This window comes from Antrostomus carolinensis, unplaced genomic scaffold (genome assembly GCF_000700745.2).
Source record: "Antrostomus carolinensis isolate BGI_N321 unplaced genomic scaffold, ASM70074v2 scaffold2723, whole genome shotgun sequence".
NCBI classification, from domain to species: Eukaryota; Metazoa; Chordata; class Aves; order Caprimulgiformes; family Caprimulgidae; genus Antrostomus; species Antrostomus carolinensis.
Window position 1 is genome coordinate 10669 of NW_010302926.1, and position 20903 is coordinate 31571.

General features: G+C 37.4%; 1 protein-coding gene across 2 annotated transcripts; it reads right to left on the bottom strand.

Annotated features, from left to right (window-relative positions):
- Window positions 1-1726: 1726 nt before the first annotated feature.
- Window positions 1727-18166, bottom strand: ARL6 (ARF like GTPase 6). 2 transcript variants are annotated; one of them, XM_010163907.1, is made up of 8 exons: window positions 18013-18166; window positions 15335-15396; window positions 13493-13561; window positions 11019-11113; window positions 7202-7331; window positions 5627-5682; window positions 5499-5511; window positions 2222-2474 (listed from the first exon to the last, which is right to left on the bottom strand). In XM_010163907.1, exons 1-8 carry the CDS (start codon window positions 18133-18135, stop codon window positions 2441-2443), a joined length of 582 nt encoding a protein of 193 aa, XP_010162209.1. In that variant the 5' UTR covers window positions 18136-18166; the 3' UTR covers window positions 2222-2440. The 2 variants fall into 2 exon arrangements, with proteins under 2 accessions (XP_010162210.1, XP_010162209.1); XM_010163908.1 differs by lacking the exon at window positions 5499-5511 and having other exon boundaries at window positions 1727-2474; window positions 18013-18165.
- Between the last annotated feature and the right edge of the window lie 2737 nt (window positions 18167-20903).

Here is a 20903-nt window from a genome sequence, read left to right on the forward strand (position 1 = left end):
TTTGCACAGAAGCATGAAGCTTTTGTGCAATATATGATCCTTGTACCAAATTCATTGTTATCAGAGCAACTCAAGGCTGAAGCTACTGTCTGTGTTAGGAACCATGACACCATGGCAGGAGAAGTGGAGAACATGCAGACATCCCTCCAGTAGTTTTATGTTCACAGAATGATCACAAATGCTCTAGAAGTGAGAAACAAGTAGTGACTGAAGCAGTAATGGGGAGGAAAAAATAATAATAAAAAAAATTTAAGCATTTCACTAGCAAGACTGTCCCCATTCCTCTCATTCCAACAGGTCTCCATCCAGCCCAATCTCTTGGGAGGAGGGGAACAGAAAGAGCTCTGAAGGAAAAAACAAAACTTAAAAAAAAAACCCAAGAAGGGGAACAATAATCAACATAAATAATTAACTGCTGTTTTCAAAAAGGGCTTGCTAGCCACATCAGAAAGCAAAAAGTAAAAGGCAACAGGGGACTTTCCTCAGATTTGTGGAATAAAGCAGTAGGTTCAAACAGCTTCCCATAATAAAGGCAATCCATAAGATAAACATCATACTTTATATAGTCCAACATAAACAAACAAAAAATAATTAGAAAGCCATCAAGGTCCAGATTATTCAAGAAAGTCATAAATACAGATAGATTTTATGTAAGAACTTAAATTTTCTTTGGTAGAAAAAAAATTCATGCCAACTTAAAATTAAATGTTTAATTTAAATAAGCTATATATGTGAACCATAATAATTACAAAATACTTATACTCAGCAAAAGGTGTTTCCAACCAGTCTTATTTTTATTACTGTATTATCCAACACAAAGTAAACCAGAAGATTATCTGCCCCACAATTCAGAGTTAGAAAAAGGTCTCAATTATATCTGATTTTTCTCCTTTGTATTTTATTTTGTATAGATATTTTGATTCAGAGTTGACAGAAGGTTAAAGGTGTCACAGAAAGAGACAGGAAAGGTAAATACTTCCACGACAAACTGAACTGTCAGAATTACAGCATCCTGTAAGAAAGGTTTTTCTGCAGTAAGACTTAGTTCCCTCTAACAGAGCAGGAGAGTTAATTTTAACTGTTTAATTATAACTGAAACTACATGAAACTGTTCTACCATTTCAGGCAGGTCCCTTTGGTCCAAATGCTCTGTTGAGTGAGCCCTAGAAGGCAAGCTTACAGAATGTTTGTGTTTTATATGCTAATAAGGGAGGGAAAAAAAAGCTTTTGCAAGACCTACATATTACATCTCCCACAGGAATCAACTAATCACTCAGTTAAATACAGTCTTCAGCATTCCCAGTACCAGTCTGCTTGTTCCTCCGACAAAGGAGGAGGGATTAAAGGGGAAGAGGTGGCATGACAAAAAATAAAGTTCTTAGCATTGGCTTAATTTGTTACCTCTGGTACATCTTTGAAGTCAGAAAGTTTATTAAAAATTATTCTCCAAAGTAAACCAGTTTTTATACACAACAAAAGACACATTTTATATTAATGACACAGTAAACTAGTGAACTGTCCCTTAACTGTGTTTCCAAAAGATAACTTTCAACCATATGTTCCTTAAGTATCTGGAAGAGCAGCCTAGTTTATTAGAAAGTGTAACAAATATGTGCAATTAAAAAAAAAGCTTGGCAAAAGAGATGCCATTTTATTACAGTATACAGTGCTATTTCCATTGGAAAAACATATTCCAAATGAAACTAACAAAACCAAAAATCTCTATGATGCAAAGACCATAAATGAACATACTTAAGTTAAAAACCGAATCCATGGCATGTTGTATATTTGAATTTTATTGATGAGAATGCAAATATAACCATGGCATATCACAAAAACAATAACATTTCATTAAAAGCAGTTCCTTAAAAACATCTGCAATAATCTATAACAAATACACTGAATATTTGAATCCTTGTATCATAAATCAAAATATTCCTCTAGAAGCCTATTGTAGATGGTTACTTAAAACCCAACATCAAACTTTACAAATAAAAAAATTGCAGAGATACCTAAAAATGGGCACCTAAAATCAGTAGGTATCTCATGCAGTTGTATTTCAGGAAGTACTGATTATTCTTTCTCAGAAAAATAAGAAATTCCCATTTAGTCAAAAGGTGCCCTCTCAAAAAACAGAGGGGCATTTCCTGATGGCTAATTATCACCTAAAACTCAAATGAATGCAGATATTTATTGTTAACACTTTTTTTTTTTTTTTTAAATATGCTCTCCAGTCACAAGATTCAATTTAACTCATCAATGTGCATACCTGAGGTGCTATGTTGTCTACATTCAGTTTTCCTGGAAGAGATACTAAAAGGAAACAATTCAACACAGTATGTTTTAGGTGAAGTGTTCATTTTCTTTCAACCATTCTTCCTTTCCGAGGAACTTGTACACCTAATGACAAAGTTTGTAAAAGAACGCCATACATCTTTTATTAATCTCTCACGTCTTCATTGCTTGGATTTGATCTGTTAATAAAAAGAAACAGCTAGTCTTAACACAAGATGAATTCTTGCTGTATTTTGCTTTTTGAAAACATAACCCAGTATTGTCCAGGTTACAGAACTACACCAATAGATATTCTGGCATAGTTACAAGAATGAGGGACAATGAAGTTGGAGTTTTCAACTTGCTCTCTCATCCACTTCTGAAATTCTTCTACAGCCAAGTTGTTTCCCTCAAATGTTGCTAATTAAACGAGAAGACTTTGATACAATCCAATTTTTATCTTTTTTGGGCTTATAAGGTAACTTTGATGAGAACAAGGCCTGTAAGTTTGCTTTATAAAGTACACATTTCAGTTCTTTGTACACATTTCAGCTCCCACGTAACTGAACATGAACTAACTCCCCAACAGCAAAAAATGTGAAGTTTGTTTTGAATAACTCACATGAAAACTCCTTTGCTCTCAGCAGCCACACTTGTCCATACTGCTGCCTGATTGCCACTTTTCAATTCACTTCAAATTTCCCTGGTTAGCACAAATGTACTGCATCCCCATCACACAATGTGGAAATCAGCACAATTTCTCTCACTAATAGGGAACATGAGCCTGGCTTAGACTGTTATGAGACAAGTTAGCTTTATCCTACCAATGATGTGTTGTTGCAATAGTAATCCCATTACAAAATAGGAGAATACACAAACTCAGCCTTCACTAGGGAAAAAAAAGGCAACACCTTCTGCCCCTGCTGCCCCAAATCTGTGAACTACCTGAAATGGGTCTGCAAAAGGTAACTAAGGAAAGCATGGCTGTTGACAAGGAGAACTGTGCATTCCTGAACCAGGTGTCATTTCCTCCACTAAATTTTGTGGCATCCACAGGCTGTGATTTAGGGACCACTATAATTTAAGAGTTGTTCTAAGTATTTCCATCTAGTGCTCTAGGAATGAGGAAGAGGAAAAATTTGTTGTTGAAATATCAAACTCTTCATCCATTAAAAGTATAACTGTCAAACTGCACGTGCTTAGGCAATAATGCAGTTTAAACCCAACCCCTCTTAAACTTTTGGGGACACTGAGACAGGGAGTTAAAGGAAAGTTTTAGGAAAAGCCCATCCATGAAAAATTTCAGCTTAGAAAATCACAGAATCATCAAATAGTTTGGTTGGAAAAGACCATTACAATCATCTAGTCCAACCATAAACCCAGCATTGCCAAGTTCACCACTAAACCATGTCCCCAAGTACCACATCTACACGTCCTTTAAATCCCACCAGGGATGGGGACTCCACCACTTCCCTGGGCAGCCTGTTCCAATACTTGACAACCCTTTCAGTGAAGATTTTTTTTCCTAATATCCAACCTAAACCTCCCTTGGTGCAACTTAAGGCTGTTCCCTCTTGTCCTGTCACTTGTTATTTGGGAGAAGAGACCAACACCCGCCTCTCTCCACCCTCCTTTCAGGGAGTTGGACAGAGCCAGAAGGTCTCCCCTCAGCCTCCTTTTCTCCAGGCTCAACAACCCCAGTTCCCTCAGCTTCTCCTCCTCAGACTTGTTCTCCAGACCCTTCCCCAGCTCTGTTGCCCTTCTCTGGACACGCTCCAGCACCTCCATGTCCTTCTTGTAGTGAGGGGCCCAAAACTGAACACAGTACTTGAGGTGCAGCCTCACCAGTGCCCAGTCACTTCCCAAGAAATTTAACAATCTGTGAGAAGTGAACAGCTATGAAGTGCTATGTAAGTGAGTGACAGCAGAAGCACCTGTTTACTGAGCTTAAAAATCTATATCTACAACTTAAATATTTTGTCAGAAGATATTTAGACAACCATTTGAGATCCTTTTAAGTAGCTTGAAGCTACATACAAAACTGTCAACTCAGAATTTGAATTGAAACTTAGAAGGTTCCTCAAAGATAAGCAGAGACCCTGAAAATCACAGGAAAATATTACAAAATCAGAAATTAGGAAAAAGTATGTGATTTGGAATCTGCCTCTATGAGAACAGGATACAGCAGTGAGGGAAACTCAGTAGCAGGATGCTGGTTCCCCACCACAGAACTCTTTTAGATGGAGGAGGATGCATCACTGTTCTTCTGTAGGGCAGTAAATCTCTTTGTAAAGACTATTTTTGGCTAGTACCCCTTCCTCTGAGAACATGACCAAATGTTTTTGTATTCTGTAATAACACAGGAAAATAACCCATCTCTTTCTAATTAAGAAAGGACAGTCTGGTAGCCATAGATAAATGAAGACATGTTAAATCAGGGATAATGTTGGATGTTATTTAGCTGCGTTTGGAAGGACTGGAGTTTAGTGCCACTGACTCTGGAGCATCGCTGACATCTAGCGGGTACCACAGCACAAAACACGCCAGCACAGAGACAGTGCCTTGCAGATTCAGATTGCAGGACGCTACCTAATACACTCACCATGTAAGCGACGTAAATAAGGGAGTTAAAATTAGAATGAGTCTACCAAAACAATGCCACACTTCACTGTTCTATACATTTAGCAGCACACAGGAGGACAAAAGAGACCAGATCCTTACTGACATACAACAGAAGGTTATACAGCATCCATACCAAGTTTCTAAATAAAAATGTGTATGTAATATATCATCTAAGCTGGATCTACAATTTTCTACATAGCTATGAGTGTCTGCATGTGCTATGGTCGTTATAATGTCAGCTGTTCTTATTTTGGCTCTAGATTAAAGAACTGAAGTTGAAGAATTGAAACTAGTGTATTTGTCTGTGTACTTTGCTTATTTTTGTAACCTGCTTACTCACCATTTCCTGATACATAACGTTCAGTTATGGAAAACTGGGACAGGACAATAGAATAAATTAAAGGACAAACTGAACTACCACAATAATAAATTGAAGCACAGGAGCTGGTATTATTACTGTTTACACGGAAGTGTTACACTGTTTGCAAGAGTATGCATTACTGTTTCATAGTACACACTTCTGTCAGAGAAACTGATGTGATCTTTTGTGATGTTAAGGAGGTAAATGAAAGGCAAATATGAGACAGAGCATCAGTACTCACTGTGTAATTTGATCTGACAGCAGAAGTGGACAGAAAGAAAACAAAGGAAATGATAAAGAAAAAACCTTAAAAAAATGAAAAAAGTTTAACAAAATGAAAATAGAGCAAGAGAATTACATATGATATACCTTGGAGCCAGTCCACACCTTCTTGTAATCCTTCTCCTTTAAGAGCATCACTGGCACTGAAGGCAACAAATCAAATTATGAAAACATTGTAAAAATACCAGTTTTAGTGGAGTCATCACTATACTTGTAATTTACAGAATTGCAAAGTTGCATCAAGTCCAGTTTACTTAAGTTTTGTTCACATGAAGAAGGCTGCTTCTCAAATGATACATTCTAGAGTACCTTCCCACTATGGAAACACCACTTCAAGGTGTGATCTATTTTAATTTCAGTTTCAAGGCAGAGGAATCATTCCTAGAATGTGAAGGGTTGTGGAAGAGCTCCCACACAAACCAGCCACCTTGTTCTGCGGTACCTTCACTTTGGTAACTCTCTCCTCAGACTTTGCTATAAAAGTTGTTTACTACCTACAACAACAGCGACAAACTTAGGTTGGAAAAGATCCTTAAGATCATCAAGTCCAACCATCCTCCCACGCAGTTCCTGTACACAACAAGAATGCTGGAGTACTGGAGGAAGAAAGCATAGTGCATACACACTTCATTGTAACAGCAACCTTAGGAGCATCCTTTCATATGTATTAATATTAAGCTACACTGAGAACAGTGTAAATCTGCCTTTTTAATCACAGGGGTATAGCTGTTTAAAGGCCTGTCATTTTTCAGCTTACAAAAACCAGCACAGCAGTGAATCTGAACTGCTACTGTGGTTAGCTATAAAATTATCTCTCAAGGAGCCCTGAGGATTCATCAGTTTAACTTCTAAGACAAAAAGCAGTGAGCCCAAAACAACGCCCAGGTAATCAAGTTTAATATTAAAGGGCCTAAAATAAAGTCTGCAGTTTTCAGCAGCATTTAGCTGCTGATTTAACTTTTATTTATCGTACCCGAGAACTTTAATTAGACAAAAGTCTAACTTCTGTAAAACACTTCTGATAAAAGGAGAGGTTTTTCCTTGTGAACACTGGCACAAAATCATTCTACTTACATGAAAGCTTACATCTTTCAGAAAGAAAAGACATTACCTCCTACAACTAAAAACCCCTTCAAACATTACATGATACGAAGAGTATGGTGTCCCTCTGAATTCACATGAGAGCAGTTTACTAAATGGCCTTTCAACAGTAGTTTACTAAAGCATCTGTAGAGTGGGGAAAAAAATAATTCTAAAGGTTTTATTGTTGATACTCTGAAACCTGCAAGACAAACTAGCAGCAGCACTCCGATAACAATTCTACTCAATGTGCCAACGAAAAATAACAGCAGCTATTCTTCTGATAAGAAGACTGCTTTCTGATTTCACTAGAAGTCCTCCATTTCATTATTTGGGTAACAGTTCTATTGTGAAAATTTTCAAGACACAGTCTACATGAATGCATTGTGTGTTTAAAATGAGTTTCGTAGCAAGTATTGTAATATTACTACTGTTTCCACACGTGGCAGCACAGCATTTTATCTGGTTGATTTAATTTATGTTAACTATGTTATGTTATATACAATACTGAGTGGCACGATGGAGCTAAAATATGAATTTACAAAGTAATACCAATAAAAGGGTAGAAAATGGGAAATTTACCAGATATGCCAGGGCTTGTCTTTGATGTTTTCTAATGACAGTAACTGAGATACTTTCACAGATGATATTGCATCCCTGAGGTCCATCTTGTTAGCAAAGAAGAGAATAGGCAGTCGACGGTGCTTAATATCTAGGCACGAGCAGAAACAGAACTATCATGGCATTATGGAACACTTATTAATCTCTACATGTAATAAGCTACAAACAATACAGGAAGATATCTTGCTCCCCTATAACTGCAATTCTCTGAAGGTTGAATCCTACCAAGATGCACACTGTTGGGTCACATGGCCTCTGATGCATGCCTCAAGAATGCTCACAAACTTTTTGGCAGGCTTTGGGATCCTCCAGCCCCTCTCCCCCTACCTTATACACACATTTCAAGCTGTAGGTATAATTTCCCGCTGAAGCTGAGGAGCAGGAGATCAAACAACTGCCTACAAATATCACACATCTCTGTGTAGTCAGGACTGGATGTGTAAAATGGACAGAAAAATTATGGATAGCCTCACAACAGTAGTTGCATAAGGGTAGTCTCAATTATGCTTTTAGCATCCTGGAGAGCATCCATGACTTCATAAAATTCATAAAATAGGAAAACAATGCCCATGTCTGGACATCCCTTATCCTACCCTCACTTGAAGGATTTATTTTCCAGCAGCTCTTCTCAGCTAGCAGCGAGAACTACAGACCAAACCAAGCACACTGGCAATTTCTGGCATACTTACACATTCACAAGCATAAGCCTTGCTGATTACCACAAAAGACTAGAGAGTCACTGGAAGGAAACAAAGTATACTCTGTTCAACCTGAGAGATGTAAAACTGCCAAAAAATCACCAGCACCAAGACTAACTGTAAGAAATTTTTTGTATTATTTAAACAAAGGATGAATTACAAGATTAGAGAAAATCTAGATTTGACTCTATCAATCAATTCTTGATGGGAAAAGAACTTAAAAATCCTCCTATGGTGAATGTTGCTATACAGGTTTGTTTTTTTTTAAAATAGTAAAACAAAATTTGTTTGTTTGTTTGTTTTTTAAAGAACAGGTTATTTCACATAAGAAACAAGCTAAAGATTTATTTAAAACCTTCAAACATAAGCCCACTGCCCCTGATGGGGAGTAGGGGGGAAGGAGGGGGGAACAAAAATCAAAAACCCCCAAACTGTCAATGCTGAAGTGGTTTGAACCCCTGGAGCTTTTTTCCCCTCCCGTATCCCCTAACACAAATTAAAAGCCTCAAAATACAAGCCCAGAGTATCATTAACTCTCTGTTTTGATTCCATAGTTGAACAGCTCTGGTGTCTCCTGATTTAAACTTTTACATTCATCTCTAGTATAACTAAATGAATTCTGGTACCCACAGGTTGCAGGTTATGGATAAATTAAAACCACAGAAATTAGCTGACATCACATATGCAAACAGACAAGTTAATCAAGGAATTCTCAGTGATTTTTTTTTTTTAAAGCAATTAAAAAGGGGCACAACCTACACACACAGACTCATAAATCTACACTTCAAGATGTTTGCTAAAGTGGTGGTCACAGAAATGCCTTATCACATTGTTTCCTACTATGCAGTATTTCCCCTGCCCCACTTTTTACAGTTATTAATGGAAACTAATGTTTTCTAGTTGCAAGTAATTATGAGTTAACACATTTAAAAAAAAAAAAATCCCAGGCACTAGATATGTGTGATGTGTAATTTTATACAGAGAGTTTCAAATCTATAGGAATTTCTGTTTATTTTAGAAGCATGTGCTGGAGGTCAAGTGACCCAAGAGTCAATATCTAAACCAAGTAACCTACACACTACCATCTTGCAAAATGCTGAAGAATGAAGTTTGATTAAAAAAACAACAAAACCTGCCCCCCAAGCCCCCAGTGATCATTAAACAAGCTGTTATTTGTAGAGTGCAGTGTTCACTTATATAAGTAAAAATAATTTATAGTTCTGATTCACAAAACAGTCGCAGCTAGCACGACTTCTAGCCCCGCTAATGCTTCACAGTACACGTTCCCTTTCACCTGACAACCTCAACCAAAGTCCAGCAAAAAGAGAGGGAACTGTTTTACTGAAGGATTGCTAAGATTTTCAGACAGGAATTGATTCAAGGTTGTTATCCTGCATCCATTTAAACCTTAAGTAAACATGCAAATTTAAACCACTCCAGGAGGTTCCCAAAGGCAGAAGCTGAGAAGGGGAGACAGTAGGGCATGCAGGAAGAAAAGCAGAAGAGCAATACAAATAAAAATGTTGATACAGTAAAACAGTTATATATTGATTCTTTTAACAGCTACTTTTATCAAACATTACTCTTAGAAGAACTTTTTATTCTCTTTGGTTCTCTTAGATGTAACCTATCAAAATTCAGAATGATAACACAGGAACATTGTTGCTGCATTTTCAGCTGAGCAGCTCCAAGGCAGAAACACAAAACTGCCCTTTCCTGGTTCTAGGGAAGGTACTAGGTGGTCAGAGCCATGGTCTTTCAGAACTGGAAGACACAAACACATCAACTGAACCCTGCTGATCTGCTAGATCAGATTTAATAACTTACTAATGCCTAAATGAAAAGCCCCATCTAAGCTTGCATCTCCTCAGTCTTAAAATTTTCACTCTTTTGCCTTCTAACTACTAACTCACTCCAGCAGTCTTTACTTTCCCACCCTTGACAACCTGCGTGGTTTCCATTTACCAACAGAACCACCTTTTACCACTGTGGTTAACGCCTGCTTTGGTACAAAGTTCCCTGGCCTCTATGAAATCCACCTGCAGCCTCTGGTTCACCCTCATCCTTCCCTCTGACCTTTGCAAGACTGTCTTTTCTGCATCTGAAGCGGCCCAGACCCTTGGACATGAAACAAAGAGGGACCAGTCAGCTCACACACAGCTACCACATCATTGTTGATGAACTGATGTATTATAGGCAGTCTCCATGGAAAATAAAATCACAGTAACATAATTGTCCCTATCACATACTACTTGTCTTGATTGGAAATGCAAGTCAGTTTCTCCTTTCTTAATTTCAGCATGGTAACCTCACAAGCTAAGTCTCTACCAGCTTAATAAATAAATAAGAAATTACAGCATTATTTAACTTTTACATTTCCTGCATGTAGTGTTATAACCTGGTTTGTCAGAGCAACTACCAGAAGTGCTGAAAATCAAAATTGCATATTGCTTGCAAAAACATTCCAGTAATGTTGACTATATGGAATGGCAAAGAATTTACTGATCTCAGAACTTAATTTAAAAAAGTGTAGCCTCATGTGAAAAAACAAAACAAACACCCTAAAACCAACCTCCCTGATCATGAATCCTCTCACATCCTCTGCTATCCCATGTATCCTTTTATAAGCAACTGAAACTGACTGGTATAATTACCCCTCCTTATTTCTGATAAAGCATAATAATAAAAGATAATGAAGATGAAAAAAATAAATTAAAAGTTCTGTTAAAAGAATTATCTGTCTTCATGGAAAAATCCAGGCAGGGAGATACGTTTTTGTATGTGTTCGTCATCACATACAGGCTCTCCAGCTTCCAAAGGGTCCAAGTCTGTTCTTCCTCAAAACAATGCAACTTTTGATCTATTAATCAGAGACCAATCCAACTGACGTATGATCAAGTTTGTAAATGTGAATAGGTATTAAAAAACCCCCCAAACTTATTGAAGACTATTATTGTTGTAGTATTCATGAATGACTAAAATATTTGCAAAGTATTCAAAACACAGAATGTGTCAGATAAGGGCTTTTCTTAAGACAACATAACAAATATGGAGACAGAAGGGGAAAAAAGCCTCCTCACCTGGATGATTCAGAAGGGTGTCAAGTTCTTCTTTGGCCACAACCATTCTTAATTTGTCACTGCTATCAATGACAAAAATAATGGCTTGGCCTTCTCTGCATAACATAAAGAGAGCAAAGAGGCAAATTATAGGTTCTCTTAAACTGTGATTAAGAAAAGGCTTCAGAAGAAACTCCTAAAAAAGTGCAAACAAACCTGATTTTTCTTCCCTCTAATTTCTGTTGTTATCATTAACATTTGAATCCAGTTTTATTTCTGAAATTCAGTCTTTTGGTAACCTGCATAATTTTTTGAGACATGAGGTTGTTGGCTGTGTGACTCATACAAGGTTCAGCCTACACAGACCCATCAGAACACCTTGATTTCACTACTGAGGCTGAAAAATGAACTCTGAAAATGTACCCAACTGCTATTCTGACAGTGTAGTCAGACAGACAGAGAAAATATCAAGATAAATTTCTGTAGAAATTCTTTATTTCCTACACTAAAGCAAGTTTATTTAGAGAAAGGTCAACTACCTTTTTAGCAAAAACTGTGTGTCCACAGCTGTTTATCAATGAGGCATATGCAGATAAATTTAACTTTTATAAAAGTCTGCACAAACAGGATCTTTCTTTTGTTTTGAATAACGGGTAAAAACTTTCAACTATTTCAAACAATAAAGAAATTTTTCTGGCAATATGACCACAGTCACAACATATATGTAACTATTCAACTCATTTCAGGCTATTAGAGTGATATTTTATGACTTGACGTTCCATTTATTGAAACTTATTTGAAAGCAAAATAAAGTCTGACCAATTCAGATGAACAGTTATAAACACCCACAAAAAGTATTTTTAATTTATATTTTAATGTAATATTCACTTCTTCATTTTCCATTTCTCTGAGAGAGCATTATGGATGCATTCTTCACCCTGCAGCACCAGCTGCTTTTGTATTTTGCTAAGAAACAGTCCTAGACCTATTGAAAAACAGAAATAATTTGACCAGCCTAAGACTGTATGAGAAGGTCCATTCTTTTTTGGAGTACAGAAGAATTTTAATAGCAAATAAAGCTTTTGCCTATCAGCTGAAAATACCTAAGTAATTTTTATAAGCATATAGTATTTTCCTAGTGGAATCAGAGTCCTAGCATGCATTTACTACCAAAAAATAACCTCACAAACAAGTAACAGTAATAGGGACACAACATGAGTGTACATATATTTAAGGCAAGTGTACTTTGAGGACATCCTAGAAGATTGTTTCAAGCCAAACAGAAGAAAAGGGCAAGCTCCAGAGTTGATTAGATTTGACTGCCATTTTGCAATTCTTGCTAAATTAAATCTTGCTTAACTTTATAAACTGAATAGCACATTATTATTTTTATATTATTCTTTCTTAGAAGTTAATCTTAAGTGTGTGACATCTGCACTGGATCAGGAACAGAGGTGGATACAAGTGCACATTTCACTGTCAGCATTACCTAAGAAAATCCCTTGCTGTTAAGAAAAAAAGATGTTTATAACACACAAAGGATAAGTTACTGCATTAAATACAGCAGTCAAAAAATTTTTGCTCATGAGGCAGTCTGCTGGCATTTTGGGAGCAGCCTAAGGTGCATCAGTTACTGAAATCCAAAAGATTTGGGAGACATCTAGCACTCTGGAACAATGAAGATGATCTACCCACACAACAAGTTTTCAATTTGCTAACACATATTTTGCACAGAAAGCAGATGAAGTGTTAATCTTCAATTAAAGGATACTTTAAGCTCTATCACATTAAATATTAATATTTAATCAGTATTATAATCTTCAGATTTTATTTATTTCTCCAAGCTATTTCTGTGTGGTTTACTACTGTTCACCTTATTTAGGTCAGCAGCAGGTATTACAGAATAACAATGAGACAACATAAATGAAGATTTAAGTTTCACTGGAAGCTAGAAAAACAGAGAATGGTGCCTATTACCAATCAGGCAATACCACAGTGTTAGAAAGTACAGTGAATATCCTGCTTAATAAATAACAACTAAGAATACTGGGTCAAATTCTTAGTTACATGTGCTTCATTCTCTGAGGTTAATTTCCCTCACCTCTAAAAATCACAGCCATCAACCAATATCTTTTGGGTCTTAAGTCATTTACCTGCAGAAGAACAGAAAAATAGGAAACCTAACCCATGTCAGTGCTCTCTTACAAGATTGTTTTTCAGGTTTCAACATTTAAATCCTCTTTCTAGTATGCTCCCTCAGTCTTTAAGTCAAGAAGATGTCCCCAAAAGCATGCTGATTAACTGCATATAAAAATTTTCATTTTTTAGAACAGAAAGAAAAGTTCTATTTTACCCAGAAAGACCTTTTGTCAAACACCAGGTTTAAGTCTTCTCTGAATCATTTCTAACCACTAGATATCATCAGACTTCTGTTTAAATAATGTACAAGACAGCTAATACGAACAGAAATGCTTTAAAATAAATAATAAGCTTACTTGTAGTAATGTTCCCAGAGGTTTCTGTATCTCCCTTGACCTGACATATCAAATACTGTGAAGGATAAACTGCAAAAAAGGAAGTGTATGAGGCACAGAAAAAGAACAAAACCCAAACCCAAACTATTTTCTTTGCTACCCTGACAGAAAAAAGTCAGATCAACTTCAATCCAAATCAACTTGGAAAGATTCCCAAAGGAAGTTTGGTTACTTTATCTTCCTTCAAACTATCCTACCCAGTTTTGTGGTCTTATTATAGAAATATTTCACAAAGGAAAATGTGTTTGTTTATTCTCTGAATAAAAGAACTAAATCAATTATAAAAAGTTACATTAAATATGAAATAAGCTTCCATTCAGCCTCTCTTTTTATCACGTTAGTATCGAATATTATTTATAATGTTAAGTAAATGAAATTCAGATTAGCCATGACTTCAACCACAGCCTGTTTTAAATTCTGTCCCTAGACAGGCACCAATAACATCCAAAGGTTTCTTTATGCAAAATAAAAGGCTTTTTAAAACAATAAAATTTAAAAAATCCACCTTCAGAAAAAAAAATCATATTCTGGTAATAACAGGTTACCTCAGGTGACCAAGCTACAAAGGGCAGTCTTCATAACTTTGAGATTTCACCCAAACGCTAAATACAGCAAGTCAGCTCAAAGAACATTACAAAAAATTCTGATCCACTCCTGAAATATCTGCAGAGGCAACACCGATTTCCATATTAGGCTTTCCTGTTTCAAACAGCTCCCTAAGTGGAGGCCACACCAAAATGAGGAGGTTTAGAAAAGGAAACTCTCCAAACATCCTTTCCGCTCTATGTCCAGACATGATCTGATTCTAGACTAGCTGCTCTGCCCCCTATAGTTATTAGCAACCCTCAAACAATGTTTCCATTGTAATATTAAATCAATGAGGTTTTGGGCTGGGTTGTGGGTTTGTTTGGTTGTTTAATCATTCTACATGGTGTATTTGCAGGTCACCTCTCTTACTACAAGATCAGAATAAAGGAAAGCAATATAAATCGATTTACATTCTCTCACAGCCAAACCTCATACCCGTCTCATGTGCTTTACTGAGACACAACACAGTTGTTGAGCCTCCTATAAAAATAAGAAACCTATAAAAATATGAAACCTGTCCCATGCATCAGCTCAAGGAATAAACTATTTTCTTGCAGATCTCTCATTTGGCGGGGTATGTTGCTTGGTTTGCAGACTAACTGCACCCATTAAAAATACACTGTGAAGGCTACAGAATAATAAAATAATATCTAATGTTACCTCCTCGAAGTATCTTTGTCTCACAACATTCCTTTTCTAAATCTTAGCCTTCAATCAACTAATGATTTCTTCCTCCTTTGGCTGACCTTTGACCCTGCCATCTTTACATTGCTAATGCCATAGCCACCATTTTTCCTTTAATTAGGTTAGACTGCAATCTCTTCAGTCTCTCCAGTGAGAGTGCTTAATGGACTATAGGTTACCACCTGAGCAACTGTCTCTCCTCAAGTCTGTAACAGTGCCCTGCTCTGAAATTCTTAACAGACAGAAATCAGATGCTTATACACACTATTGGTTTTCTGTTTTGGTTTTGTTTGTTTGTTTTACACATACATAGTTTTATATCAGCTCAAAACATACAATATATTCTAACATTGTCAGTCCTGGATCATGATTAGAGCTCCTGGGTACTAACAACATTTTGCCAAACTGCATGTCACATCATTATACCACCACACATTACACTCAGTTACATCCCACTGAAAGAGGCATTTAAGTCCAACTATTGTATATTAATTACTATTGCTAAATGCAGAAAGTGAAAGAAACTACTACCTCGATGTCTTGAATTTCTCTATAGTGAATCCTATTGTTGGAACGATGTCCTGAGTTTGAGCCTTTAAAGGAAAGAAAGTACAAATTTTACAATCAAGTTAGAAAATGTAAATCACAGAATCACAGAATGATAGGGATTGGAAGGGACCTCGAAAGATCATCTAGTCCAATCCCCCGAATTTCAAATATTGAAATATATTTGAAACATGAATACAGTACAGATCTATTTTTCCCCAAACTGTGTAATAAGAAATCTTTCTGCAAATCCAGAAACTTTATATTTAACAAGTTCCCACAAAAATACAGCAATTCAAAATCAAGGTTTTGCATTTTCTAGGAAATACAGTGAATGCTACTGGACAAGAGCACTGAAGACATTTTAGCCTCAAGAGTGAGATCCCACCCTTTACATTCGTCTGTGTTACACATGTGTGTGGATATTACCTATAAAATAAAGAGGAGATAGGTTAACATGGAAGGCAGCAGCTTGAAGATTAGGACTGAGGTCAAAGTTCACAATACTTGTGCTCTTTGGAAATCACAATGTCAATCCAAACAAGTCTGTGCAATACCCTAAGCCTCTTAGATCAGAGAGGGTGTACTTCCATCAAGATATTAGATTGGCCATACTCCCAGGAGTCTAGTTGACTTTGGGAATTATACAGCAGACATTACACAATGGTCTAACCATAGTGCTATTCAAACTACTAGACCACGGGAAGAAATCACCGGTTACCACAGAGGAATGGTGGTAAAAACATAAAGCATTATTAATAGATTCTGTCTGGAAACAAGGTTTACTGCTAAGCTATACCGGTTACCACAGAGGAATGGTCAAAACATAAAGCATTATTAATAGATCTGTCTGGAAACAAGGTTTACTGCTAAGCTAGGCAAGGAACCTAAGAGCTAAGTAGCTACAACAGAATAGCTCCTTTAAGAAGCATTGATATTGAGCAGGAGGAAAAGTCACATTCCTTAGATTACAGAGCTGTCCAAGAAAGTGACATGCAATCTTTTTACAGACTTCCTAGAGCCCCTTATTAAAAACCACTATAAGCAGGTGACTCCTTGCATACAACTGCAGCAAGCTTAGCTTCTTCACCTGCAGCTTCATTATGAAAATGGCATTCCACCACTCTAAACAGGTTAGTCAACAGTTCCTGTCACCAAGGGAAAATTCGTGCAGAGTAGAAGAGTTGTTATTTCTTTAACATTTATTTCAAATGTGTTTATCAGGCCCAGAAGAAACAATTGCAAACAGATGGAGAAGCACTTGTATTTGCCAGACACCTAATATATTGCTCCTAGGGCAAAGCAGCAGTTCTTCTTAAGAAGACTGAGTTGATCCAAAGCTGAAAGTCATCTGTCCATTGAACTTACTAAAAATAAACAATTTAATCAAATCTGATCTAATGACATTTGTTGTGCATTAGAGAATCTGTCATACCTTACAAGGGTAGGACTTACACAAGTTGTATGCAAAGCTACCCTCCTAAAGCATCACATTAAATGAAAACATTCAGAAGTAAACTCTCATTACACCATTTGCAGTAAAGCAAACAAATTCTATTTATTCTACTTGTGCAATTCCCTTGGGACCTTCTCTAATACCTATTATTGTGATAAATCTTGAAGTCTGCGTTCAACTCTAGTTAGGAATCCTTTACTGCTTAAGGCATGACATTAAAACCCTGCTACAATAAAGGTCTCAAAAGTTACATAAATATATAATTTGCCTGGTACAAATTGTAGCATTTCCCTCAAACGACTGGCAGCAGATAGTAACCAGCTTATAGTCTTTGTTTATAAATCTATTTAATTTTCAGTGGAAGAATGGAAGAGAAGCAGAGTCTTTACTATGTTACACTTTTAAACAATATCCAGTGGTACCCTTCTTGAAAGCTCGATGGAAATTAAAAAACAAAACCTGTGTCCTGATGTAAAGAGCAGAAATCACGGATGCATATAAACAAGATGCACACGCCTCTGGCTTTGAATGTGCCTACCAAAATTATCTATTTCTATTCCATAAACATACCTAGAAACAAGGTAATCCTACTTCAAATTTTGCTCAGAATACTATGCACTCTTAATAGTCTGAAACACTTTTCACTGGATGAATGAACTGTAGGTATAAATGCTACTTACTTTGAAAGCTATTCTGCTTTAAAAGTGCTGAAGTCACCATTAAGTGTGCAGCTTCAGATTATTTCCTAGTTTATTATTTATTATATACTTATAATTTCTCAGGAAGAGATGAAAATAAACATGATAAATGTAGACAAGTACAAGTTGTGTTATGACTGCATTAATCCTACGTGTTTGACACGTCACTTGGAATTGTTATCCTGTAGCAATTATTTAAGTAACTTAAGAAAACTCTTTCAGATCCCGATTTCAACCATCATAAACCCTTCCTTATTGGGTGATCTTAGAAAAACATACCACATTAACAGTGTTTTTTGGGAAACGTTTTTGTAATATGCACGTGGGTGCCTGCATTTAGTTTTAGTTAGTTGGAAACTCTTAAAATACATCTGTTCTACTGAACTAAATCAAAAAGCTCTTCACATCTTTTTCACGGTCACGTTTAGTATAACAGCATGCAAAAACAGTTTAAACAAACATCAACTCTGCAGTGAAAACATAAACAGCGAGCTAAGTAGGCTACTTACATTTGAAGGTTTAAGTTTATTTATGATGGTTGTTTTGCCGCTATTGTCCAAGCCAAGGCACAAAACGTGAATCTCCTTTTTCTTCAGCCCAAGCCATCCCGCCAGCTTGTCAAACAATCCCATAATTCTGGCTCAAACACACAGGGATCACCTGTTGTTCAGGAAATCAGAGAAGGAAACAGCTGTTGGGAAAGTGTTGTTATCTACACCAGCGTTAGCGCAGAAGGTGGGCATGTGGCTAAGCAGCCCTTACACTTTCTGAAAGGACAGTGTGAACAAGCCATTACACACGCTCTGCCACAGCGGGTTTGCTTGGCACACTAAGCAAATGGAGGGTAAGCTGATTACAGCCCAGAGGCCTCGATACAAAAGTAGATTGGCTGTTTATAGCCCTGCCTATGTCCTTGATTCACTGGGCAGCAATATTGCCATCCTTCTGAGCAGTCCAAACAGGAGCACAACTGCAATGCCTCCTTACCTGCCACCAAACTGGGAAAAAAAGGGCAAAAAGGAAGATCATTACATGTTATTTCAAATCATCAGTAGTCCAGTCAGTCAGCATAGTTTAGACAATAAAGCTAAACAGTATTTTCCTTCTTCAGCACCTGCTACGTAACTTACCGAACCCTGAAGTAAATAAAGTGCCCCCTGTCAATTCAATTCAAACTCTAATTGGAACAGGCTTTGTTGATATTAACATGTATAAATTAGGAACTCATTCACTCCAAATAGAAACTGATTTAGAATAGATCCAACAGACAGGAAGCCAGACACCATAACATTCACCCACATGTCAGGTAGATGCCAAAGGTCTTCTCCTGCCCAGACACTGACTGAAGTTACTTGGCAGCAAGATATTTGAAGGAGCTTACATCATGTGTTCCCTTGCTGTACACGGCTGAACATAATTTGCAAAGAGGATAACCCTTGTCTAGCCTGAATGAATTCCACTAAGAATAATTTCAGCAATTAGACAACTGAAAGATTTGTTACTCATTCAGTAATAAAGCATTTAATTAATGCCAGAGGAATTTTGTGGAGTGGTGAAGGCTGTTTTTTCTCTTAATAAAGAAAACAAACAAAAACCCACAGCACTGGACAATTCATATTATGATCTTAATGACACCAGAAAATCCTGGCAGGAGGAATAAGAGGAAAAAACATGAATGACAAGTATTTGGTCTCACTTTTTCACTAACTGATTACACAATTATGAATACTTGCAATTTAATAGAAATAATCTTAAAATATTGGCATTTAATAGCCATGTAAGACATCACCTTTGTTTACAGTATGATTTTTTAAATATAGATCCTTTTTAAAGCTTTATCTAGTGCATCTTGATTCAAGGCTGGGAGTGATCTACAGAGCAGCTATGTGTGCAACAGCTACACACAGTTGTCATCAGATTAAACAAGCCAAACATTAGTTACAGCAATTCCCTCAAGGAAAAAAAAAAATCATTAATTTTCTTTTAACTCACTTTGGTTTATATCCCACTCCTTTTTTAAATACATACAACGCTGAAAGCAGATTAAGGCTGTTTATTATGAAATTAACCTGACAAAACCCTGCTCCAAAACACATTTCTAGTCCAACCAAGAGCCTTATCCAGATATTCTAGATGATAAGGTCCAAAAAAATACCTTGCAGGTACTTTGGAAAAGAAGAAAATGCAAGCACTAAAATGATACTTCTAGGGCTTCACTTTTAAACCCAAAAGCCTAAATACACATTCATTGAAAACAGTTCCTAGCAACATTTTAGTAACAGCCATTTTTTTCTAGTAGTTTTTCATAACAGTTGTCAAAGTCATAATTTAAGAATATAATGGGAAATGCAGACACTTGACTTCTTGTCCTGCCTCTTCCCCCCCCCCATTGTTTTTCTTGGCTGTGAAGAATTACAGCAGTTGCAGCTGGCACAGGTTTTTGCTGCCTGATATTGAGCCTACAACACTACACAGCAAATGTCACACACCTCTTAAAATTATTTAAGGCAGAATTTGGTCCAGGAACTTATCAAACTCCATGAACCTTTATCAAGAACTGTAAGTCTGTCTGAGGCATCAGTGACTGACACTTGGGCCAAAACAGGCTCATGGAATGTTGTGAGTGGGACGGGACCCACAAGGATCATGGAGTCCAACTCCTGTCCCTGCGCAGGACAAGCCCAACATTCAGACCATGTCCCTGAGGGCACATGTTGGCCAAATGCTTCTGGCATCTTGTCAGGCTTGGTGCCATGAGCACCTCCCTGGGGAGCCTGTTCCAGTGCTCCACCACCCTCTGCCTCAAGAACCTTTTCCTCATGGCCAACCTCACCCTCCCCTGCCACATCTTCCTGCCATTCCCTCTGCTCCTGGCATTCGTTGGTGGCCAGAGAGAAGAGATCAGCGCCTGCCCCTCCTCTGCCCCTTGGGAGGAAGTTCTAGACCCCCATGAGATCTCCTCTCAGTCTCTTCTCCAGGCTGAACAAACCAAGCGCCTTCAGCCTCTCCTCATACCCTTCTCCTCTAAACCCTTCCCCAATGTTGTGTCCCTCCTCTGGACACTCTCCAGCAGCTTTAGATCCTTTTTATTCTGTGGTGCCCAAAACTGCTGCAGATAAACCCGTCGTATAAAGCCTTCAGGGAAGCAGCGACCTGCTGCTAGGGAACAGAGCCAGGTGAGTGGCCCAGCTCCCCTGAGAGATGCCACTGGCTGCTAAGGAAGACACCACAACCTGCTACTCCAGTTACCAGCGTGCTAAGCTGAAAGCCACGATGCAGAGAGTATAGCACTCTGTCATGGTTATAACTTTTTGAGGTGATCAGAGCAGATGGCCTGCAGAGGTCCCTTCCAAACTAAATGGCACTATAAATCCCAGAATTGCCTCGATTGGAAAAGCCC

What these genes read in the sequence shown, in the direction of transcription:
- ARL6 (XM_010163907.1), bottom strand. Translation starts at nt 18,135, where the DNA reads ATGGGATTGTTTGACAAGCTGGCGGGATGGCTTGGGCTGAAGAAAAAG. An exon ending in ATAAACTTAAACCTTCAAAT is followed by an intron (nt 15,397 to 18,012) that starts GTAAGTAGCCTA and finishes TTTCCTTTAAAG; the next exon opens with GCTCAAACTCAGGACATCGT. An exon ending in GAGAAATTCAAGACATCGAG is followed by an intron (nt 13,562 to 15,334) that starts GTAGTAGTTTCT and finishes CCTTTTTTGCAG; the next exon opens with TTTATCCTTCACAGTATTTG.